A 26,333-nucleotide genomic window follows, 5' to 3' on the forward strand; every position below is an offset into this window, starting at 1 on the left:
TCCTCACTGCTCCTGTGTGTTATTTCTCTCATCATAGAACCGATGCCGGTGACATCACTGATAAACACTTCATCTTCCACGGTCTCTGTGTCTCTGTCCTGGAGTAAACCCAATGAGTATCAGGCATCTTACACCTACAGAGTCCAGACAAATGTCACATCATCAGCTACAATGATAAATAATACAATAGTGACAAATGTATCAGCTACAATAATGAGTCTAACACCAGGACAAACATATACATTCATGGTATATACAAGAGCTGGTGATAATGTCACTGAGTCTGACCCTGTGTCAGTAACTACCTGCACATGTGAGTACAATCCTGATCATGATAACAAGGTCTGGGGATCTGCAGAATGTTGATCCAACATTAAGAAACAAATTAGTTTTTGAGGTGATCCAGCTGAGAGAGATGAATGAGGTGACGGGGACAGAAGAAGTGACTGCTAGGACAGGAGAGAGAGAGAATACAGGGTATAGGGAGTGTGGGGACACAGAGAGGAGTGACTGCTAGGACAGGAGAGAGAGAGAATACAGGGTATGGGGAGTGTGGGGACACAGAGAGGAATGACTGCTAGGACAGGAGAGAGAGAGAGAGAATACAGGGTATGGGGGGGTGTGGGGACACAGAGAGGAGTGACTGCTAGGACAGGAGAGAGAGAGAGAATACAGGGTATGGGGGGGTGTGGGGACACAGAGAGGAGAGACTGCTAGGACAGGAGAGAGAGAGAGAATACAGGGTATGGGGAGTGTGGGGACACAGAGAGGAGTGACTTCTAGGACAGGAGAGAGAGAGAATACAGGGTATGGGGAGTGTGGGGACACAGAGAGAAGTGACTGCTAGGACAGGAGAGAGAGAGAATACAGGGTATGGGGAGTGTGGGGACACAGAGAGGAGTGACTGCTAGGACAGGAGAGAGAGAGAGAGAATACAGGGTATGGGGGGGTGTGGGGACACAGAGAGGAGTGACTGCTAGGACAGGAGAGAGAGAGAGAATACAGGGTATGGGGGGGTGTGGGGACACAGAGAGGAGAGACTGCTAGGACAGGAGAGAGAGAGAGAATACAGGGTATGGGGAGTGTGGGGCAACAGTGAGGGCTTGGAGGCATTTTGCACTATATAGGTTCACTCTTATGGGAAATCACATATCTATAAGGACATTCATCACTAAGCAGAATTGGACAGAGGACAAATGGGTCAGTTATTACAGGACAGAATTCTGTAAGGGAAATATCAGACTCAGTAGAGACAAAGAAATAGATATAGGAACAGTGTCACAGAATGAGACAAGACATGTATGATGATAAATCACAGATATATGATCACTGTTTATAGGGCAGTGCAACAATCTTTAAGATGAAACATACAGGTATATAATAAACCTAATAACAGATACATTAATACATTTATAATAACACATACATAGATATTTATGAACTAACAACTACATCTAGCACAGATCCAGATACAAATTCCATGTGTGTCAGTGAAAATAACAGAAAATTGTGCTTTCTACATTATTATTATTAGTAGTATTATCCTTTATATGGTAGTCACCACAAGCTGTACAAGACTTACAGTTGAATCAGCAGCCATGCTAAATCCCATCTGATTCCACCCCAGGGAATTCCCTTTCCTGAGTCAGCTCTTGGACACCCAACAACTGGTGTTCTTCCAAAAGGAGAAGATACTTTTGCTGCAAGGCTTAAGGCCCCCATACATTAGCAATTAATTGCAGCAATCGTGCAATTTGCAATCGTTTGTGTATAAAATCTTTCCCTTTTTCAATCGATTGCAGAGGTTCCACAATCGATTGAAAAAGGGAAAGATTTTTATACACAATCAATTGCAAATTGCATGATTGCTGCAATTAATTGCTGATGTATGGAGGCCTTTAGTCAGGTCCCTCCTAATGCAGAAGTTTGTGTTGGTGCACATCTACCTTGGAGTATTGGCAAAAATAATATCAACCTTGGACGTAGTTTCAGATCAAACATCTTTCAATGAAGAACAAATCGCATCTACATCTGTCATCTCAGTGCATCATCTTCTACCCAAGTGCTCATCATTCATTCCACTGTTAGATGCAGAGAGACAATTTGACCAGGGGTTTACCATTCGCCATTTAGGACTGCCAATCCCAGAGTGTAAGGAGCAGTCATACTTCAGTCCAGTTTAACGGGATGGTGGACTCAGACTTCCGCTTCCGGTGCCGATGCAGACAGCCGCATGAGCCCTGACCTCCATTGCCCGCCTGGCTCTATCACCCGGCATGGTCCACACCGGACCTCTTCGACCCGCCCAAGTCTCTGCCAGGCTGTCCCACGTCTCTCCCTGCTGCATGGAGAGGTATTTCCCCTCCTCCATGCCATCTAAAAAGCAAAAACTGAACGCTGACCGTCAGCGCAGGCATTCCAATATGGGCGTGGCTGCAGACAGCGCTGATATCACAGATGCTATGGAGCTGCCTTCCTCTGCTGGTCCTACTTAAGAAGCAGTTGTCAGGCTATTAAAGAAACTATTGAGCCCATGTTTGCAACTCGTCAGCCTCCTTCACCCAAGCTATTACAGATATAAAGGGGCAGATACATCAAATCACTTCTAGAGTTCAATGTACAGATCAGAAAGTGGTAGGTATGTTTCAAGGTGTGGCCTCTCTCAAATCTCATACAGCCAAGCTCCAAAAGCCTCAATCAAATTTGTTCCAAATTGGACAATTTGGAGAACCGTTCCTTCAGGAACAACCTACGGCTTATAGGGTTACCAGAATCTGTAAGAGGGACTCAGCTGCATGATTCTATTAATACTACGTTGCCAGAACTACTAAACATCTCTGAAGCTAGCACGTTTATGGTAAACAAACGAGCACACAGATTTGTTCCCCAGCAGTCTGGTGACTCTAAATCTTCGACCCCGGGTTGTAATCTTTTGATGCCTCCATTTCCTCCATAAGGAAGCTATGTGGTCGGCCTCTAGAAGGATTTGTGACTCCGTTGGAATGATTCCCGATTTTCCTATTTCAGGATTATTCTCCTGAAGTAACATGAGCACGTAAAGAATTTGCTCCACTATGCTCTTGTCTTGTTAAAGATAAATGAAAATTTGCTTTCCTGTTGCCGACAAGGCTACTTCTCCTTGACGGGGACTCCTTCAAAGATTTCATGAACGCCCCTGACACTGCTGCCTATTTGGATGAGGAGGCCTTGGAGAGGGACATATCGGCGGAGGATTGATCCCCACCTGTTCCAGATTAAATGACTCAAGATCTCTCATAGTCATTTTTTACAGTTATCTTTGTCTGCTGATCTTTGTCTGCTGTTGATATTTCAGTTTTTTATGTGATTATGTGCTTATTCACTTATTTGATATTCATTCTGAAGCCTGCATTGGTGTTATGAATTTCTGTTTGGTGAGACGCCTTACACGACTATTTAATATTGTGTCACAGTGTGGCTCCTTGCTATCCGATTTCTCGGATGTATTTTCTATGTCTCACTTAAAGACAGGCTCATGGCTAGGCTAACTTCCTATCAAGGTTTTAATACAGTCTAGTTTGTGGTGGATAGATTCACTAAAGCTGCCCATTTCATGCCACTAAAGGGTTTTCCCTCAGCTCCAAGGTTGGTTGAGAAGTATGTAAAATAAATGTAAGGCAGCATGGGTTTGTTTCTGACCGATGGGTACAGTTTACCTCAAAATTCTGGAGTGTGCTGTATAAATGCTTTAACATCAACCTGAGTTTCTCTTTGGCTTACCATCCCCAGAGCAGTGGTAAAATGGAATGAGTAAATCAGTATCTGGAGAAACTCAATAGAATTTACATTTCCACCAAACCAAGATGACTGGGGCTCCTTGTTACCATGGGCTGGGTTTGCTCATAACAACCTCTACCATGAGACCTCTGGACATTATACATTCTGTATTCTATATAGCTTTCATCCTAGATTGCCTGAACTACCAACTTGTCAGTCAGTATCTCTATCAGCCTTTCATGGTACTGTGAAACATTTTATTTGGAATGCAGAAAAATGTAATTTAAATAAAGCCTCTGCTAGGTACAAGTTCTTCTCTGACAGGAAGAGGAGGAAAGCTCTGCTACTAAAACCTGGTGATAAAGTTTGGCTTTTAACTGGATACCTGCAATTAAAAGTGCACAGTGAAACTGCGAATGGCTCATTAAATCAGTTATGGTTACTCGTTCCAAGATATATCGGTCCTTTCCAAGTTCTTCAGATAAATAACCCAGTGACTTTTTGATTGAAACTTCTAGATACACTCAGAATACTTAATGTATTCCATGTCTCTCTCCTCAAACATTTGGTTATTATCAAGACGAGTATGAACTAAAGTAGATCTTGGATTCCAGAATTTCTTGAGGATCTGTCCAATATCTGGTTGATTGAAGAGGGTTGCCCCTGAGGAGCACTGTTGAGTTAAGGCATCACCTGTCCATGCTCCAAAGCTTCTATGCGAGTTTAACCAGAAGTTTCCTGAAAAACCATTTTTGGGGTGTTTGGTGACCACCCCTAGAAGGGATGGTAATGTTGCATTGCACCAGAGCCCTGAGCTCACTTACTGGGTCTGGCAGTGCTGGTCTCCACTGGGCTGGCATGTCCCCAAAGCAGCTTGGTCTCTGGAGGTGCCACCAGCCGCAATGCCATGCAAGTGGCTGGTTCCTTCTACCTCCTTTTTCCCCCCATTTTGTAGTGAAGGCAGCCAAGGGTTCCATAGGAGCATGTGCTGACCTGTTTAAAATTTAAAGGTGAATAGCACGCCGAATGTAACATCACATTCGGTGCCAAATTCAAATCACCTCCCTATAAAAGGGAAACTGTGCACAGACAAGTGCCAGAGTATTAGATCTCATTCCTAGCTCCAGCGTTCCTGCTTCCTAAGCTGTTTACTTATTCTATTAGACTCTGCACCTCTGTTCTGTGTATTAGTCTCTCCACATGTACCAGTCACCATCCACACTATGTATCCTTCAGTACATGACAGGGCAATTGTGATTGGACAGATAATAAAAGTCCACTTAGACAATTCCACAGCCATGTTATATATGACCTGCCAAGGGGGACATGACAGAGACCTGACACATCATGGGCCGAGTGGAACATACCAAATATCACAGAAATATTCATCCTAGGTGTGACGCCAACTACCTCAGCAGCACAGGCTGCATCCTGGTGAGTGACTGCCGGCATCTCATAATACAGGGGGGTGTCTGCCCCATTTTCTGGGCATTCTGAGGCCAGTGGCTGCGTCCTTGTACTCAGCGTCACTGGCTCAGGCAGCATGAAAATACCGACCTAAGGGTTACTCAGATAGCTGATGGTCATACAGATGATCCCATGCTATGTCTTAGGATACAGCAGCGGATCAGAGAAGCTGACAGGAGGTGTCTATTTACACAAGATGCCTCCTGTGGTGTTATCATATTTTATCACAGCCTCTATGTACTAAGACACAATGGCTGTAACTACTGCACCCATCTCTGTATCAGGCTCTGTATGCAAAAGCCGCCAGTATTTACCCTGCATGCACTATAAATAAATGTATTTGTACCACTTACATTACAGCATGAATTGTCAACGTGAAAAGATACTTTTGTTATTCTGCTTTGTTACCAACTGAGAATCAGCCCCAGCCTGTATATGTCCTCACTTATGTGTATTTCTATGTTTTTACACAGATCCAGCACAACCAGGAAACATAACCTTTATCACAGTTGGAGTAAACAACATCACACTATCTTGGGGAGAGCCAGTCACTATGACAGGTGTAATAAAGTCATATAATATAACTTATGGGAATTCTCCTAGCACTTGGACTGTAACAAGTAACACAACAAATATCACCCTTCAGAGCCTGACATCTGGGACTAATTACACCATTACTGTGGTAACAGTCGGAGGCTGCAAGTATCAGAGTTTACCTGTTAGCGCATCTGTGTACACTAGTAAGTATTTCTCATACCTTTTAGCTACTAGCAGTCAGTTACATCAGCTGTATCATAGTTGTGGAAATTAGTTCTCAGAGTAGATGTAAAAGTAATATTAGATGTATATATATCTCCTTACTGTAACCTCTGTCCTCACTGCTCCTGTGTGTTATTTCTCTCATCATAGAACCGATGCCGGTGACATCACTGATAAACACTTCATCTTCCACGGTCTCTGTGTCTCTGTCCTGGAGTAAACCCAATGAGTATCAGGCATCTTACACCTACAGAGTCCAGACAAATGTCACATCATCAGCTACAATGATAAATAATACAATAGTGACAAATGTATCAGCTACAATAATGAGTCTAACACCAGGACAAACATATACATTCATGGTATATACAAGAGCTGGTGATAATGTCACTGAGTCTGACCCTGTGTCAGTAACTACCTGCACATGTGAGTACAATCCTGATCATGATAACAAGGTCTGGGAATCTGCAGAATGTTGATCCAACATTAAGAAAAAAATTAGTGTATGATGTGATGTGATCCAGCTGAGAGAGATGAATGAGGTGACGGGGACAGAAGAAGTGACTGCTAGGACAGGAGAGAGAGAGAATACAGGGTATGGGGAGTGTGGAGACACAGAGAGGAGTGACTGCTAGGACAGGAGAGAGAGAGAATACAGGGTATGGGGAGTGTGGGGACACAGAGAGGAGTGACTGCTAAGACAGGAGAGAGAGAGAATACAGGGTATGGGGAGTGTGGGGACACAGAGAGGAGTGACTGCTAGGACAGGAGAGAGAGAGAATACAGGGTATGGGGAGTGTGGGGACACAGAGAGGAGTGACTGCTAGGACAGGAGAGAGAGAGAGAGAATACAGGGTATGGGGGGGTGTGGGGACACAGAGAGGAGTGACTGCTAGGACAGGAGAGAGAGAGAGAATACAGGGTATGGGGAGTGTGGGGCAACAGTGAGGGGTTGGAGGCATTTTGCACTATATAGGGTCACTCTTATGGGAAATCACATATCTATAAGGACATTCATCACTAAGCAGAATTGGACAGAGGACAAATGGGTCAGTTATTACAGGACAGAATTCTGTAAGGGAAATATCAGACTCAGTAGAGACAAAGAAATAGATATAGGAACAGTGTCACAGAATGAGACAAGACATGTATGATGATAAATTACAGATATATGATCACTGTTTATAGGGCAGTGCAACAATCTTTAAGATGAAACATACAGGTATATAATAAACCTAATAATAGATACATTAATACATTTATAATAACACATACATAGATATTTATGAACTAACAACTACATCTAGCACAGATCCAGATACAAATTCCATGTGTGTCAGTGAAAATAACAGAAAATTGTGCTTTCTACATTATTATTATTAGTAGTATTATCCTTTATATGGTAGTCACCACAAGCTGTACAAGACTTACAGTTGAATCAGCAGCCATGCTAAATCCCATCTGATTCCACCCCAGGGAATTCCCTTTCCTGAGTCAGCTCTTGGACACCCAACAACTGGTGTTCTTCCAAAAGGAGAAGATACTTTTGCTGCAAGGCTTAAGGCCCCCATACATTAGCAATTAATTGCAGCAATCGTGCAATTTGCAATCGTTTGTGTATAAAATCTTTCCCTTTTTCAATCGATTGCAGAGGTTCCACAATCGATTGAAAAAGGGAAAGATTTTTATACACAATCAATTGCAAATTGCATGATTGCTGCAATTAATTGCTGATGTATGGAGGCCTTTAGTCAGGTCCCTCCTAATGCAGAAGTTTGTGTTGGTGCACATCTACCTTGGAGTATTGGCAAAAATAATATCAACCTTGGACGTAGTTTCAGATCAAACATCTTTCAATGAAGAACAAATCGCATCTACACCTGTCATCTCAGTGCATCATCTTCTACCCAAGTGCTCATCATTCATTCCACTGTTAGATGCAGAGAGACAATTTGACCAGGGGTTTACCATTCGCCATTTAGGACTGCCAATCCCAGAGTGTAAGGAGCAGTCATACTTCAGTCCAGTTTAACGGGATGGTGGACTCAGACTTCCGCTTCCGGTGCCGATGCAGACAGCCGCATGAGCCCTGACCTCCATTGCCCGCCTGGCTCTATCACCCGGCACGGTCCACACCGGACCTCTTCGACCCGCCCAAGTCTCTGCCAGGCTGTTCCACATCTCTCCCTGCTGCATGGAGAGGTATTTCCCCTCCTCCATGCCATCTAAAAAGCAAAAACTGAACGCTGACCGTCAGCGCAGGCATTCCTATATGGGCGTGGCTGCAGACAGCGCTGATATCACAGATGCTATGGAGCTGCCTTCCTCTGCTGGTCCTACTTAAGAAGCAGTTGTCAGGCTATTAAAGAAACTATTGAGCCCATGTTTGCAACTCGTCAGCCTCCTTCACCCAAGCTATTACAGATATAAAGGGGCAGATACATCAAATCACTTCTAGAGTTCAATGTACAGATCAGAAAGTGGTAGGTATGTTTCAAGGTGTGGCCTCTCTCAAATCTCATACAGCCAAGCTCCAAAAGCCTCAATCAAATTTGTTCCAAATTGGACAATTTGGAGAACCGTTCCTTCAGGAACAACCTACGGCTTATAGGATTACCGGAATCTGTAAGAGGGACTCAGCTGCATGATTCTATTAATACTACGTTGCCAGAACTACTAAACATCTCTGAAGCTAGCACGTTTATGGTAAACAAACGAGCACACAGATTTGTTCCCCAGCAGTCTGGTGACTCTAAATGTTCGACCCCGGGTTGTAATCTTTTGATGCCTCCATTTCCTCCATAAGGAAGCTATGTGGTCGGCCTCTAGAAAGATTTGTGACTCCGTTGGAATGATTCCCGATTTTCCTATTTCAGGATTATTCTCCTGAAGTAACATGAGCACGTAAAGAATTTGCTCCACTATGCTCTTGTCTTGTTAAAGATAAATGAAAATTTGCTTTCCTGTTGCCGACAAGGCTACTTCTCCTTGACGGGGACTCCTTCAAAGATTTCATGAACGCCCCTGACACTGCTGCCTATTTGGATGAGGAGGCCTTGGAGAGGGACATATCGGCGGAGGATTGATCCCTACCTGTTCCAGATTAAATGACTCAAGATCTCTCATAGTCATTTTTTACAGTTATCTTTGTCTGCTGATCTTTGTCTGCTGTTGATATTTCAGTTTTTTATGTGATTATGTGCTTATTCACTTATTTGATATTCATTCTGAAGCCTGCATTGGTGTTATGAATTTCTGTTTGGTGAGACGCCTTACACGACTATTTAATATTGTGTCACAGTGTGGCTCCTTGCTATCCGATTTCTCGGATGTATTTTCTATGTCTCACTTAAAGACAGGCTCATGGCTAGGCTAACTTCCTATCAAGGTTTTAATACAGTCTAGTTTGTGGTGGATAGATTCACTAAAGCTGCCCATTTCATGCCACTAAAGGGTTTACCCTAAGCTCCAAGATTGGTTGAGAAGTATGTAAAATAAATGTAAGGCAGCATGGGTTTGTTTCTGACCGATGGGTACAGTTTACCTCAAAATTCTGGAGTGTGCTGTATAAATGCTTTAACATCAACCTGAGTTTCTCTTTGGCTTACCATCCCCAGAGCAGTGGTAAAATGGAATGAGTAAATCAGTATCTGGAGAAACTCAATAGAATTTACATTTCCACCAAACCAAGATGACTGGGGCTCCTTGTTACCATGGGCTGGGTTTGCTCATAACAACCTCTACCATGAGACCTCTGGACATTATACATTCTGTATTCTATATAGCTTTCATCCTAGATTGCCTGAACTACCAACTTGTCAGTCAGTATCTCTATCAGCCTTTCATGGTACTGTGAAACATTTTATTTGGAATGCAGAAAAATGTAATTTAAATAAAGCCTCTGCTAGGTACAAGTTCTTCTCTGACAGGAAGAGGAGGAAAGCTCTGCTACTAAAACCTGGTGATAAAGTTTGGCTTTTAACTGGATACCTGCAATTAAAAGTGCACAGTGAAACTGCGAATGGCTCATTAAATCAGTTATGGTTACTCGTTCCAAGATATATCGGTCCTTTCCAAGTTCTTCAGATAAATAACCCAGTGACTTTTTGATTGAAACTTCTAGATACACTCAGAATACTTAATGTATTCCATGTCTCTCTCCTCAAACATTTGGTTATTATCAAGACGAGTATGAACTAAAGTAGATCTTGGATTCCAGAATTTCTTGAGGATCTGTCCAATATCTGGTTGATTGAAGAGGGTTGCCCCTGAGGAGCACTGTTGAGTTAAGGCATCACCTGTCCATGCTCCAAAGCTTCTATGCGAGTTTAACCAGAAGTTTCCTGAAAAACCATTTTTGGGGTGTTTGGTGACCACCCCTAGAAGGGATGGTAATGTTGCATTGCACCAGAGCCCTGAGCTCACTTACTGGGTCTGGCAGTGCTGGTCTCCACTGGGCTGGCATGTCCCCAAAGCAGCTTGGTCTCTGGAGGTGCCACCAGCCGCAATGCCATGCAAGTGGCTGGTTCCTTCTACCTCCTTTTTCCCCCCATTTTGTAGTGAAGGCAGCCAAGGGTTCCATAGGAGCATGTGCTGACCTGTTTAAAATTTAAAGGTGAATAGCACGCCGAATGAAACATCACATTCGGTGCCAAATTCAAATCACCTCCCTATAAAAGGGAAACTGTGCACAGACAAGTGCCAGAGTATTAGATCTCATTCCTAGCTCCAGCGTTCCTGCTTCCTAAGCTGTTTACTTATTCTATTAGACTCTGCACCTCTGTTCTGTGTATTAGTCTCTCCACATGTACCAGTCACCATCCACACTATGTATCCTTCAGTACATGACAGGGCAATTGTGATTGGACAGATAATAAAAGTCCACTTAGACAATTCCACAGCCATGTTATATATGACCTGCCAAGGGGGACATGACAGAGACCTGACACATCATGGGCCGAGTGGAACATACCAAATATCACAGCAATATTCATCCTAGGTGTGACGCCAACTACCTCAGCAGCACAGGCTGCATCCTGGTGAGTGACTGCCGGCATCTCATAATACAGGGGGGTGTCTGCCCCATTTTCTGGGCATTCTGAGGCCAGTGGCTGCGTCCTTGTACTCAGCGTCACTGGCTCAGGCAGCATGAAAATACCGACCTAAGGGTTACTCAGATAGCTGATGGTCATACAGATGATCCCATGCTATGTCTTAGGATACAGCAGCGGATCAGAGAAGCTGACAGGAGGTGTCTATTTACACAAGATGCCTCCTGTGGTGTTATCATATTTTATCACAGCCTCTATGTACTAAGACACAATGGCTGTAACTACTGCACCCATCTCTGTATCAGGCTCTGTATGCAAAAGCCGCCAGTATTTACCCTGCATGCACTATAAATAAATGTATTTGTACCACTTACATTACAGCATGAATTGTCAAGGTGAAAAGATACTTTTGTTATTCTGCTTTGTTACCAACTGAGAATCAGCCCCAGCCTGTATATGTCCTCACTTATGTGTATTTCTATGTTTTTACACAGATCCAGCACAACCAGGAAACATAACCTTTATCACAGTTGGAGTAAACAGCATCACACTATCTTGGGGAGAGCCAGTCACTATGACAGGTGTAATAAAGTCATATAATATAACTTATGGGAATTCTCCTAGCACTTGGACTGTAACAAGTAACACAACAAATATCACCCTTCAGAGCCTGACATCTGGGACTAATTACACCATTACTGTGGTAACAGTCGGAGGCTGCAAGTATCAGAGTTTACCTGTTAGCACATCTGTGTATACTAGTAAGTATTTCTCATACCTTTTAGCTACTAGCAGTCAGTTACATAAGCTGTATCATGGTTGTGGAAATTAGTTCTCAGAGTAGATGTAAAAGTAATATTAGATGTATATATATGTCCTTACTGTAACCTCTGTCCTCACTGATCCTGTGTGTTATTTCTCTCATCATAGAACCGATGCCGGTGACATCACTGATAAACACTTCATCTTCCACGGTCTCTGTGTCTCTGTCCTGGAGTAAACCCAATGAGTATCAGGCATCTTACACCTACAGAGTCCAGACAAATGTCACATCATCAGCTACAATGATAAATAATACAATAGTGACAAATGTATCAGCTACAATAATGAGTCTAACACCAGGACAAACATATACATTCATGGTATATACAAGAGCTGGTGATAATGTCACTGAGTCTGACCCTGTGTCAGTAACTACCTGCACATGTGAGTACAATCCTGATCATGATAACAAGGTCTGGGGATCTGCAGAATGTTGATCCAACATTAAGAAAAAAATTAGTGTATGATGTGATGTGATCCAGCTGAGAGAGATGAATGAGGTGACGGGGACAGAAGAAGTGACTGCTAGGACAGGAGAGAGAGAGAATACAGGGTATAGGGAGTGTGGGGACACAGAGAGGAGTGACTGCTAGGACAGGAGAGAGAGAGAATACAGGGTATGGGGAGTGTGGGGACACAGAGAGAAGTGACTGCTAGGACAGGAGAGAGAGAGAATACAGGGTATGGGGAGTGTGGGGACACAGAGAGGAGTGACTGCTAGGACAGGAGAGAGAGAGAGAGAATACAGGGTATGGGGGGGTGTGGGGACACAGAGAGGAGTGACTGCTAGGACAGGAGAGAGAGAGAGAATACAGGGTATGGGGGGGTGTGGGGACACAGAGAGGAGAGACTGCTAGGACAGGAGAGAGAGAGAGAATACAGGGTATGGGGAGTGTGGGGACACAGAGAGGAGTGACTTCTAGGACAGGAGAGAGAGAGAATACAGGGTATGGGGAGTGTGGGGACACAGAGAGAAGTGACTGCTAGGACAGGAGAGAGAGAGAATACAGGGTATGGGGAGTGTGGGGACACAGAGAGGAGTGACTGCTAGGACAGGAGAGAGAGAGAGAGAATACAGGGTATGGGGGGGTGTGGGGACACAGAGAGGAGTGACTGCTAGGACAGGAGAGAGAGAGAGAATACAGGGTATGGGGGGGTGTGGGGACACAGAGAGGAGAGACTGCTAGGACAGGAGAGAGAGAGAGAATACAGGGTATGGGGAGTGTGGGGCAACAGTGAGGGCTTGGAGGCATTTTGCACTATATAGGTTCACTCTTATGGGAAATCACATATCTATAAGGACATTCATCACTAAGCAGAATTGGACAGAGGACAAATGGGTCAGTTATTACAGGACAGAATTCTGTAAGGGAAATATCAGACTCAGTAGAGACAAAGAAATAGATATAGGAACAGTGTCACAGAATGAGACAAGACATGTATGATGATAAATCACAGATATATGATCACTGTTTATAGGGCAGTGCAACAATCTTTAAGATGAAACATACAGGTATATAATAAACCTAATAACAGATACATTAATACATTTATAATAACACATACATAGATATTTATGAACTAACAACTACATCTAGCACAGATCCAGATACAAATTCCATGTGTGTCAGTGAAAATAACAGAAAATTGTGCTTTCTACATTATTATTATTAGTAGTATTATCCTTTATATGGTAGTCACCACAAGCTGTACAAGACTTACAGTTGAATCAGCAGCCATGCTAAATCCCATCTGATTCCACCCCAGGGAATTCCCTTTCCTGAGTCAGCTCTTGGACACCCAACAACTGGTGTTCTTCCAAAAGGAGAAGATACTTTTGCTGCAAGGCTTAAGGCCCCCATACATTAGCAATTAATTGCAGCAATCGTGCAATTTGCAATCGTTTGTGTATAAAATCTTTCCCTTTTTCAATCGATTGCAGAGGTTCCACAATCGATTGAAAAAGGGAAAGATTTTTATACACAATCAATTGCAAATTGCATGATTGCTGCAATTAATTGCTGATGTATGGAGGCCTTTAGTCAGGTCCCTCCTAATGCAGAAGTTTGTGTTGGTGCACATCTACCTTGGAGTATTGGCAAAAATAATATCAACCTTGGACGTAGTTTCAGATCAAACATCTTTCAATGAAGAACAAATCGCATCTACATCTGTCATCTCAGTGCATCATCTTCTACCCAAGTGCTCATCATTCATTCCACTGTTAGATGCAGAGAGACAATTTGACCAGGGGTTTACCATTCGCCATTTAGGACTGCCAATCCCAGAGTGTAAGGAGCAGTCATACTTCAGTCCAGTTTAACGGGATGGTGGACTCAGACTTCCGCTTCCGGTGCCGATGCAGACAGCCGCATGAGCCCTGACCTCCATTGCCCGCCTGGCTCTATCACCCGGCATGGTCCACACCGGACCTCTTCGACCCGCCCAAGTCTCTGCCAGGCTGTCCCACGTCTCTCCCTGCTGCATGGAGAGGTATTTCCCCTCCTCCATGCCATCTAAAAAGCAAAAACTGAACGCTGACCGTCAGCGCAGGCATTCCAATATGGGCGTGGCTGCAGACAGCGCTGATATCACAGATGCTATGGAGCTGCCTTCCTCTGCTGGTCCTACTTAAGAAGCAGTTGTCAGGCTATTAAAGAAACTATTGAGCCCATGTTTGCAACTCGTCAGCCTCCTTCACCCAAGCTATTACAGATATAAAGGGGCAGATACATCAAATCACTTCTAGAGTTCAATGTACAGATCAGAAAGTGGTAGGTATGTTTCAAGGTGTGGCCTCTCTCAAATCTCATACAGCCAAGCTCCAAAAGCCTCAATCAAATTTGTTCCAAATTGGACAATTTGGAGAACCGTTCCTTCAGGAACAACCTACGGCTTATAGGGTTACCGGAATCTGTAAGAGGGACTCAGCTGCATGATTCTATTAATACTACGTTGCCAGAACTACTAAACATCTCTGAAGCTAGCACGTTTATGGTAAACAAACGAGCACACAGATTTGTTCCCCAGCAGTCTGGTGACTCTAAATCTTCGACCCCGGGTTGTAATCTTTTGATGCCTCCATTTCCTCCATAAGGAAGCTATGTGGTCGGCCTCTAGAAGGATTTGTGACTCCGTTGGAATGATTCCCGATTTTCCTATTTCAGGATTATTCTCCTGAAGTAACATGAGCACGTAAAGAATTTGCTCCACTATGCTCTTGTCTTGTTAAAGATAAATGAAAATTTGCTTTCCTGTTGCCGACAAGGCTACTTCTCCTTGACGGGGACTCCTTCAAAGATTTCATGAACGCCCCTGACACTGCTGCCTATTTGGATGAGGAGGCCTTGGAGAGGGACATATCGGCGGAGGATTGATCCCCACCTGTTCCAGATTAAATGACTCAAGATCTCTCATAGTCATTTTTTACAGTTATCTTTGTCTGCTGATCTTTGTCTGCTGTTGATATTTCAGTTTTTTATGTGATTATGTGCTTATTCACTTATTTGATATTCATTCTGAAGCCTGCATTGGTGTTATGAATTTCTGTTTGGTGAGACGCCTTACACGACTATTTAATATTGTGTCACAGTGTGGCTCCTTGCTATCCGATTTCTCGGATGTATTTTCTATGTCTCACTTAAAGACAGGCTCATGGCTAGGCTAACTTCCTATCAAGGTTTTAATACAGTCTAGTTTGTGGTGGATAGATTCACTAAAGCTGCCCATTTCATGCCACTAAAGGGTTTTCCCTCAGCTCCAAGGTTGGTTGAGAAGTATGTAAAATAAATGTAAGGCAGCATGGGTTTGTTTCTGACCGATGGGTACAGTTTACCTCAAAATTCTGGAGTGTGCTGTATAAATGCTTTAACATCAACCTGAGTTTCTCTTTGGCTTACCATCCCCAGAGCAGTGGTAAAATGGAATGAGTAAATCAGTATCTGGAGAAACTCAATAGAATTTACATTTCCACCAAACCAAGATGACTGGGGCTCCTTGTTACCATGGGCTGGGTTTGCTCATAACAACCTCTACCATGAGACCTCTGGACATTATACATTCTGTATTCTATATAGCTTTCATCCTAGATTGCCTGAACTACCAACTTGTCAGTCAGTATCTCTATCAGCCTTTCATGGTACTGTGAAACATTTTATTTGGAATGCAGAAAAATGTAATTTAAATAAAGCCTCTGCTAGGTACAAGTTCTTCTCTGACAGGAAGAGGAGGAAAGCTCTGCTACTAAAACCTGGTGATAAAGTTTGGCTTTTAACTGGATACCTGCAATTAAAAGTGCACAGTGAAACTGCGAATGGCTCATTAAATCAGTTATGGTTACTCGTTCCAAGATATATCGGTCCTTTCCAAGTTCTTCAGATAAATAACCCAGTGACTTTTTGATTGAAACTTCTAGATACACTCAGAATACTTAATGTATTCCATGTCTCTCTCCTCAAACATTTGGTTATTATCAAGACGAGTATGAACTAAAGTAGATCTTGGATTCCAGAATTTCTTGAGGATCTGTCCAATATCTGGTTGATTGAAGAGGGTTGCCCCTGAGGAGCACTGTTGAGTTAAGGCATCACCTGTCCATGCTCCAAAGCTTCTATGCGAGTTTAACCAGAAGTTTCCTGAAAAACCATTTTTGGGGTGTTTGGTGACCACCCCTAGAAGGGATGGTAATGTTGCATTGCACCAGAGCCCTGAGCTCACTTACTGGGTCTGGCAGTGCTGGTCTCCACTGGGCTGGCATGTCCCCAAAGCAGCTTGGTCTCTGGAGGTGCCACCAGCCGCAATGCCATGCAAGTGGCTGGTTCCTTCTACCTCCTTTTTCCCCCCATTTTGTAGTGAAGGCAGCCAAGGGTTCCATAGGAGCATGTGCTGACCTGTTTAAAATTTAAAGGTGAATAGCACGCCGAATGTAACATCACATTCGGTGCCAAATTCAAATCACCTCCCTATAAAAGGGAAACTGTGCACAGACAAGTGCCAGAGTATTAGATCTCATTCCTAGCTCCAGCGTTCCTGCTTCCTAAGCTGTTTACTTATTCTATTAGACTCTGCACCTCTGTTCTGTGTATTAGTCTCTCCACATGTACCAGTCACCATCCACACTATGTATCCTTCAGTACATGACAGGGCAATTGTGATTGGACAGATAATAAAAGTCCACTTAGACAATTCCACAGCCATGTTATATATGACCTGCCAAGGGGGACATGACAGAGACCTGACACATCATGGGCCGAGTGGAACATACCAAATATCACAGAAATATTCATCCTAGGTGTGACGCCAACTACCTCAGCAGCACAGGCTGCATCCTGGTGAGTGACTGCCGGCATCTCATAATACAGGGGGGTGTCTGCCCCATTTTCTGGGCATTCTGAGGCCAGTGGCTGCGTCCTTGTACTCAGCGTCACTGGCTCAGGCAGCATGAAAATACCGACCTAAGGGTTACTCAGATAGCTGATGGTCATACAGATGATCCCATGCTATGTCTTAGGATACAGCAGCGGATCAGAGAAGCTGACAGGAGGTGTCTATTTACACAAGATGCCTCCTGTGGTGTTATCATATTTTATCACAGCCTCTATGTACTAAGACACAATGGCTGTAACTACTGCACCCATCTCTGTATCAGGCTCTGTATGCAAAAGCCGCCAGTATTTACCCTGCATGCACTATAAATAAATGTATTTGTACCACTTACATTACAGCATGAATTGTCAACGTGAAAAGATACTTTTGTTATTCTGCTTTGTTACCAACTGAGAATCAGCCCCAGCCTGTATATGTCCTCACTTATGTGTATTTCTATGTTTTTACACAGATCCAGCACAACCAGGAAACATAACCTTTATCACAGTTGGAGTAAACAACATCACACTATCTTGGGGAGAGCCAGTCACTATGACAGGTGTAATAAAGTCATATAATATAACTTATGGGAATTCTCCTAGCACTTGGACTGTAACAAGTAACACAACAAATATCACCCTTCAGAGCCTGACATCTGGGACTAATTACACCATTACTGTGGTAACAGTCGGAGGCTGCAAGTATCAGAGTTTACCTGTTAGCGCATCTGTGTACACTAGTAAGTATTTCTCATACCTTTTAGCTACTAGCAGTCAGTTACATCAGCTGTATCATAGTTGTGGAAATTAGTTCTCAGAGTAGATGTAAAAGTAATATTAGATGTATATATATCTCCTTACTGTAACCTCTGTCCTCACTGCTCCTGTGTGTTATTTCTCTCATCATAGAACCGATGCCGGTGACATCACTGATAAACACTTCATCTTCCACGGTCTCTGTGTCTCTGTCCTGGAGTAAACCCAATGAGTATCAGGCATCTTACACCTACAGAGTCCAGACAAATGTCACATCATCAGCTACAATGATAAATAATACAATAGTGACAAATGTATCAGCTACAATAATGAGTCTAACACCAGGACAAACATATACATTCATGGTATATACAAGAGCTGGTGATAATGTCACTGAGTCTGACCCTGTGTCAGTAACTACCTGCACATGTGAGTACAATCCTGATCATGATAACAAGGTCTGGGAATCTGCAGAATGTTGATCCAACATTAAGAAAAAAATTAGTGTATGATGTGATGTGATCCAGCTGAGAGAGATGAATGAGGTGACGGGGTAGAAGAAGTGACTGCTAGGACAGGAGAGAGAGAGAATACAGGGTATGGGGAGTGTGGAGACACAGAGAGGAGTGACTGCTAGGACAGGAGAGAGAGAGAATACAGGGTATGGGGAGTGTGGGGACACAGAGAGGAGTGACTGCTAAGACAGGAGAGAGAGAGAATACAGGGTATGGGGAGTGTGGGGACACAGAGAGGAGTGACTGCTAGGACAGGAGAGAGAGAGAATACAGGGTATGGGGAGTGTGGGGACACAGAGAGGAGTGACTGCTAGGACAGGAGAGAGAGAGAGAGAATACAGGGTATGGGGGGGTGTGGGGACACAGAGAGGAGTGACTGCTAGGACAGGAGAGAGAGAGAGAATACAGGGTATGGGGAGTGTGGGGCAACAGTGAGGGGTTGGAGGCATTTTGCACTATATAGGGTCACTCTTATGGGAAATCACATATCTATAAGGACATTCATCACTAAGCAGAATTGGACAGAGGACAAATGGGTCAGTTATTACAGGACAGAATTCTGTAAGGGAAATATCAGACTCAGTAGAGACAAAGAAATAGATATAGGAACAGTGTCACAGAATGAGACAAGACATGTATGATGATAAATTACAGATATATGATCACTGTTTATAGGGCAGTGCAACAATCTTTAAGATGAAACATACAGGTATATAATAAACCTAATAATAGATACATTAATACATTTATAATAACACATACATAGATATTTATGAACTAACAACTACATCTAGCACAGATCCAGATACAAATTCCATGTGTGTCAGTGAAAATAACAGAAAATTGTGCTTTCTACATTATTATTATTAGTAGTATTATCCTTTATATGGTAGTCACCACAAGCTGTACAAGACTTACAGTTGAATCAGCAGCCATGCTAAATCCCATCTGATTCCACCCCAGGGAATTCCCTTTCCTGAGTCAGCTCTTGGACACCCAACAACTGGTGTTCTTCCAAAAGGAGAAGATACTTTTGCTGCAAGGCTTAAGGCCCCCATACATTAGCAATTAATTGCAGCAATCGTGCAATTTGCAATCGTTTGTGTATAAAATCTTTCCCTTTTTCAATCGATTGCAGAGGTTCCACAATCGATTGAAAAAGGGAAAGATTTTTATACACAATCAATTGCAAATTGCATGATTGCTGCAATTAATTGCTGATGTATGGAGGCCTTTAGTCAGGTCCCTCCTAATGCAGAAGTTTGTGTTGGTGCACATCTACCTTGGAGTATTGGCAAAAATAATATCAACCTTGGACGTAGTTTCAGATCAAACATCTTTCAATGAAGAACAAATCGCATCTACACCTGTCATCTCAGTGCATCATCTTCTACCCAAGTGCTCATCATTCATTCCACTGTTAGATGCAGAGAGACAATTTGACCAGGGGTTTACCATTCGCCATTTAGGACTGCCAATCCCAGAGTGTAAGGAGCAGTCATACTTCAGTCCAGTTTAACGGGATGGTGGACTCAGACTTCCGCTTCCGGTGCCGATGCAGACAGCCGCATGAGCCCTGACCTCCATTGCCCGCCTGGCTCTATCACCCGGCACGGTCCACACCGGACCTCTTCGACCCGCCCAAGTCTCTGCCAGGCTGTTCCACGTCTCTCCCTGCTGCATGGAGAGGTATTTCCCCTCCTCCATGCCATCTAAAAAGCAAAAACTGAACGCTGACCGTCAGCGCAGGCATTCCTATATGGGCGTGGCTGCAGACAGCGCTGATATCACAGATGCTATGGAGCTGCCTTCCTCTGCTGGTCCTACTTAAGAAGCAGTTGTCAGGCTATTAAAGAAACTATTGAGCCCATGTTTGCAACTCGTCAGCCTCCTTCACCCAAGCTATTACAGATATAAAGGGGCAGATACATCAAATCACTTCTAGAGTTCAATGTACAGATCAGAAAGTGGTAGGTATGTTTCAAGGTGTGGCCTCTCTCAAATCTCATACAGCCAAGCTCCAAAAGCCTCAATCAAATTTGTTCCAAATTGGACAATTTGGAGAACCGTTCCTTCAGGAACAACCTACGGCTTATAGGGTTACCGGAATCTGTAAGAGGGACTCAGCTGCATGATTCTATTAATACTACGTTGCCAGAACTACTAAACATCTCTGAAGCTAGCACGTTTATGGTAAACAAACGAGCACACAGATTTGTTCCCCAGCAGTCTGGTGACTCTAAATGTTCGACCCCGGGTTGTAATCTTTTGATGCCTCCATTTCCTCCATAAGGAAGCTATGTGGTCGGCCTCTAGAAAGATTTGTGACTCCGTTGGAATGATTCCCGATTTTCCTATTTCAGGATTATTCTCCTGAAGTAACATGAGCACGTAAAGAATTTGCTCCACTATGCTCTTGTCTTGTTAAAGATAAATGAAAATTTGCTTTCCTGTTGCCGACAAGGCTACTTCTCCTTGACGGGGACTCCTTCAAAGATTTCATGAACGCCCCTGACACTGCTGCCTATTTGGATGAGGAGGCCTTGGAGAGGGACATATCGGCGGAGGATTGATCCCTACCTGTTCCAGATTAAATGACTCAAGATCTCTCATAGTCATTTTTTACAGTTATCTTTGTCTGCTGATCTTTGTCTGCTGTTGATATTTCAGTTTTTTATGTGATTATGTGCTTATTCACTTATTTGATATTCATTCTGAAGCCTGCATTGGTGTTATGAATTTCTGTTTGGTGAGACGCCTTACACGACTATTTAATATTGTGTCACAGTGTGGCTCCTTGCTATCCGATTTCTCGGATGTATTTTCTATGTCTCACTTAAAGACAGGCTCATGGCTAGGCTAACTTCCTATCAAGGTTTTAATACAGTCTAGTTTGTGGTGGATAGATTCACTAAAGCTGCCCATTTCATGCCACTAAAGGGTTTACCCTAAGCTCCAAGATTGGTTGAGAAGTATGTAAAATAAATGTAAGGCAGCATGGGTTTGTTTCTGACCGATGGGTACAGTTTACCTCAAAATTCTGGAGTGTGCTGTATAAATGCTTTAACATCAACCTGAGTTTCTCTTTGGCTTACCATCCCCAGAGCAGTGGTAAAATGGAATGAGTAAATCAGTATCTGGAGAAACTCAATAGAATTTACATTTCCACCAAACCAAGATGACTGGGGCTCCTTGTTACCATGGGCTGGGTTTGCTCATAACAACCTCTACCATGAGACCTCTGGACATTATACATTCTGTATTCTATATAGCTTTCATCCTAGATTGCCTGAACTACCAACTTGTCAGTCAGTATCTCTATCAGCCTTTCATGGTACTGTGAAACATTTTATTTGGAATGCAGAAAAATGTAATTTAAATAAAGCCTCTGCTAGGTACAAGTTCTTCTCTGACAGGAAGAGGAGGAAAGCTCTGCTACTAAAACCTGGTGATAAAGTTTGGCTTTTAACTGGATACCTGCAATTAAAAGTGCACAGTGAAACTGCGAATGGCTCATTAAATCAGTTATGGTTACTCGTTCCAAGATATATCGGTCCTTTCCAAGTTCTTCAGATAAATAACCCAGTGACTTTTTGATTGAAACTTCTAGATACACTCAGAATACTTAATGTATTCCATGTCTCTCTCCTCAAACATTTGGTTATTATCAAGACGAGTATGAACTAAAGTAGATCTTGGATTCCAGAATTTCTTGAGGATCTGTCCAATATCTGGTTGATTGAAGAGGGTTGCCCCTGAGGAGCACTGTTGCGTTAAGGCATCACCTGTCCATGCTCCAAAGCTTCTATGCGAGTTTAACCAGAAGTTTCCTGAAAAACCATTTTTGGGGTGTTTGGTGACCACCCCTAGAAGGGATGGTAATGTTGCATTGCACCAGAGCCCTGAGCTCACTTACTGGGTCTGGCAGTGCTGGTCTCCACTGGGCTGGCATGTCCCCAAAGCAGCTTGGTCTCTGGAGGTGCCACCAGCCGCAATGCCATGCAAGTGGCTGGTTCCTTCTACCTCCTTTTTCCCCCCATTTTGTAGTGAAGGCAGCCAAGGGTTCCATAGGAGCATGTGCTGACCTGTTTAAAATTTAAAGGTGAATAGCACGCCGAATGAAACATCACATTCGGTGCCAAATTCAAATCACCTCCCTATAAAAGGGAAACTGTGCACAGACAAGTGCCAGAGTATTAGATCTCATTCCTAGCTCCAGCGTTCCTGCTTCCTAAGCTGTTTACTTATTCTATTAGACTCTGCACCTCTGTTCTGTGTATTAGTCTCTCCACATGTACCAGTCACCATCCACACTATGTATCCTTCAGTACATGACAGGGCAATTGTGATTGGACAGATAATAAAAGTCCACTTAGACAATTCCACAGCCATGTTATATATGACCTGCCAAGGGGGACATGACAGAGACCTGACACATCATGGGCCGAGTGGAACATACCAAATATCACAGCAATATTCATCCTAGGTGTGACGCCAACTACCTCAGCAGCACAGGCTGCATCCTGGTGAGTGACTGCCGGCATCTCATAATACAGGGGGGTGTCTGCCCCATTTTCTGGGCATTCTGAGGCCAGTGGCTGCGTCCTTGTACTCAGCGTCACTGGCTCAGGCAGCATGAAAATACCGACCTAAGGGTTACTCAGATAGCTGATGGTCATACAGATGATCCCATGCTATGTCTTAGGATACAGCAGCGGATCAGAGAAGCTGACAGGAGGTGTCTATTTACACAAGATGCCTCCTGTGGTGTTATCATATTTTATCACAGCCTCTATGTACTAAGACACAATGGCTGTAACTACTGCACCCATCTCTGTATCAGGCTCTGTATGCAAAAGCCGCCAGTATTTACCCTGCATGCACTATAAATAAATGTATTTGTACCACTTACATTACAGCATGAATTGTCAAGGTGAAAAGATACTTTTGTTATTCTGCTTTGTTACCAACTGAGAATCAGCCCCAGCCTGTATATGTCCTCACTTATGTGTATTTCTATGTTTTTACACAGATCCAGCACAACCAGGAAACATAACCTTTATCACAGTTGGAGTAAACAGCATCACACTATCTTGGGGAGAGCCAGTCACTATGACAGGTGTAATAAAGTCATATAATATAACTTATGGGAATTCTCCTAGCACTTGGACTGTAACAAGTAACACAACAAATATCACCCTTCAGAGCCTGACATCTGGGACTAATTACACCATTACTGTGGTAACAGTCGGAGGCTGCAAGTATCAGAGTTTACCTGTTAGCACATCTGTGTATACTAGTAAGTATTTCTCATACCTTTTAGCTACTAGCAGTCAGTTACATAAGCTGTATCATGGTTGTGGAAATTAGTTCTCAGAGTAGATGTAAAAGTAATATTAGATGTATATATATGTCCTTACTGTAACCTCTGTCCTCACTGATCCTGTGTGTTATTTCTCTCATCATAGAACCGATGCCGGTGACATCACTGATAAACACTTCATCTTCCACGGTCTCTGTGTCTCTGTCCTGGAGTAAACCCAATGAGTATCAGGCATCTTACACCTACAGAGTCCAGACAAATGTCACATCATCAGCTACAATGATAAATAATACAATAGTGACAAATGTATCAGCTACAATAATGAGTCTAACACCAGGACAAACATATACATTCATGGTATATACAAGAGCTGGTGATAATGTCACTGAGTCTGACCCTGTGTCAGTAACTACCTGCACATGTGAGTACAATCCTGATCATGATAACAAGGTCTGGGGATCTGCAGAATGTTGATCCAACATTAAGAAAAAAATTAGTGTATGATGTGATGTGATCCAGCTGAGAGAGATGAATGAGGTGACGGGGACAGAAGAAGTGACTGCTAGGACAGGAGAGAGAGAGAATACAGGGTATAGGGAGTGTGGGGACACAGAGAGGAGTGACTGCTAGGACAGGAGAGAGAGAGAATACAGGGTATGGGGAGTGTGGGGACACAGAGAGAAGTGACTGCTAGGACAGGAGAGAGAGAGAATACAGGGTATGGGGAGTGTGGGGACACAGAGAGGAGTGACTGCTAGGACAGGAGAGAGAGAGAGAGAATACAGGGTATGGGGGGGTGTGGGGACACAGAGAGGAGTGACTGCTAGGACAGGAGAGAGAGAGAGAATACAGGGTATGGGGGGGTGTGGGGACACAGAGAGGAGAGACTGCTAGGACAGGAGAGAGAGAGAGAATACAGGGTATGGGGAGTGTGGGGACACAGAGAGGAGTGACTTCTAGGACAGGAGAGAGAGAGAATACAGGGTATGGGGAGTGTGGGGACACAGAGAGAAGTGACTGCTAGGACAGGAGAGAGAGAGAATACAGGGTATGGGGAGTGTGGGGACACAGAGAGGAGTGACTGCTAGGACAGGAGAGAGAGAGAGAGAATACAGGGTATGGGGGGGTGTGGGGACACAGAGAGGAGTGACTGCTAGGACAGGAGAGAGAGAGAGAATACAGGGTATGGGGGGGTGTGGGGACACAGAGAGGAGAGACTGCTAGGACAGGAGAGAGAGAGAGAATACAGGGTATGGGGAGTGTGGGGCAACAGTGAGGGCTTGGAGGCATTTTGCACTATATAGGTTCACTCTTATGGGAAATCACATATCTATAAGGACATTCATCACTAAGCAGAATTGGACAGAGGACAAATGGGTCAGTTATTACAGGACAGAATTCTGTAAGGGAAATATCAGACTCAGTAGAGACAAAGAAATAGATATAGGAACAGTGTCACAGAATGAGACAAGACATGTATGATGATAAATCACAGATATATGATCACTGTTTATAGGGCAGTGCAACAATCTTTAAGATGAAACATACAGGTATATAATAAACCTAATAACAGATACATTAATACATTTATAATAACACATACATAGATATTTATGAACTAACAACTACATCTAGCACAGATCCAGATACAAATTCCATGTGTGTCAGTGAAAATAACAGAAAATTGTGCTTTCTACATTATTATTATTAGTAGTATTATCCTTTATATGGTAGTCACCACAAGCTGTACAAGACTTACAGTTGAATCAGCAGCCATGCTAAATCCCATCTGATTCCACCCCAGGGAATTCCCTTTCCTGAGTCAGCTCTTGGACACCCAACAACTGGTGTTCTTCCAAAAGGAGAAGATACTTTTGCTGCAAGGCTTAAGGCCCCCATACATTAGCAATTAATTGCAGCAATCGTGCAATTTGCAATCGTTTGTGTATAAAATCTTTCCCTTTTTCAATCGATTGCAGAGGTTCCACAATCGATTGAAAAAGGGAAAGATTTTTATACACAATCAATTGCAAATTGCATGATTGCTGCAATTAATTGCTGATGTATGGAGGCCTTTAGTCAGGTCCCTCCTAATGCAGAAGTTTGTGTTGGTGCACATCTACCTTGGAGTATTGGCAAAAATAATATCAACCTTGGACGTAGTTTCAGATCAAACATCTTTCAATGAAGAACAAATCGCATCTACATCTGTCATCTCAGTGCATCATCTTCTACCCAAGTGCTCATCATTCATTCCACTGTTAGATGCAGAGAGACAATTTGACCAGGGGTTTACCATTCGCCATTTAGGACTGCCAATCCCAGAGTGTAAGGAGCAGTCATACTTCAGTCCAGTTTAACGGGATGGTGGACTCAGACTTCCGCTTCCGGTGCCGATGCAGACAGCCGCATGAGCCCTGACCTCCATTGCCCGCCTGGCTCTATCACCCGGCATGGTCCACACCGGACCTCTTCGACCCGCCCAAGTCTCTGCCAGGCTGTCCCACGTCTCTCCCTGCTG

General features: G+C 43.5%; 1 protein-coding gene across 1 annotated transcript in view; it reads left to right on the forward strand.

The window, feature by feature from the left end:
- The window catches only part of LOC148539147 (fibronectin-like), a 182,425-nt gene that overhangs the window by 146,144 nt on the left and 9,948 nt on the right, over window positions 1-26,333 (forward strand). The window contains 10 exon segments of the mRNA XM_088451819.1: window positions 38-313; window positions 5,697-5,963; window positions 6,133-6,408; window positions 8,383-8,607; window positions 11,528-11,794; window positions 11,964-12,239; window positions 17,692-17,958; window positions 18,128-18,403; window positions 23,522-23,788; window positions 23,958-24,233. Of these exon segments, the coding sequence (XP_088307945.1) occupies window positions 38-313; window positions 5,697-5,963; window positions 6,133-6,408; window positions 8,383-8,607; window positions 11,528-11,794; window positions 11,964-12,239; window positions 17,692-17,958; window positions 18,128-18,403; window positions 23,522-23,788; window positions 23,958-24,233 (2,673 nt within the window).

Source organism: Taudactylus pleione, unplaced genomic scaffold, assembly GCF_031769625.1.
Source record: "Taudactylus pleione unplaced genomic scaffold, aTauple2 ptg000027l, whole genome shotgun sequence".
NCBI classification, from domain to species: Eukaryota; Metazoa; Chordata; class Amphibia; order Anura; family Myobatrachidae; genus Taudactylus; species Taudactylus pleione.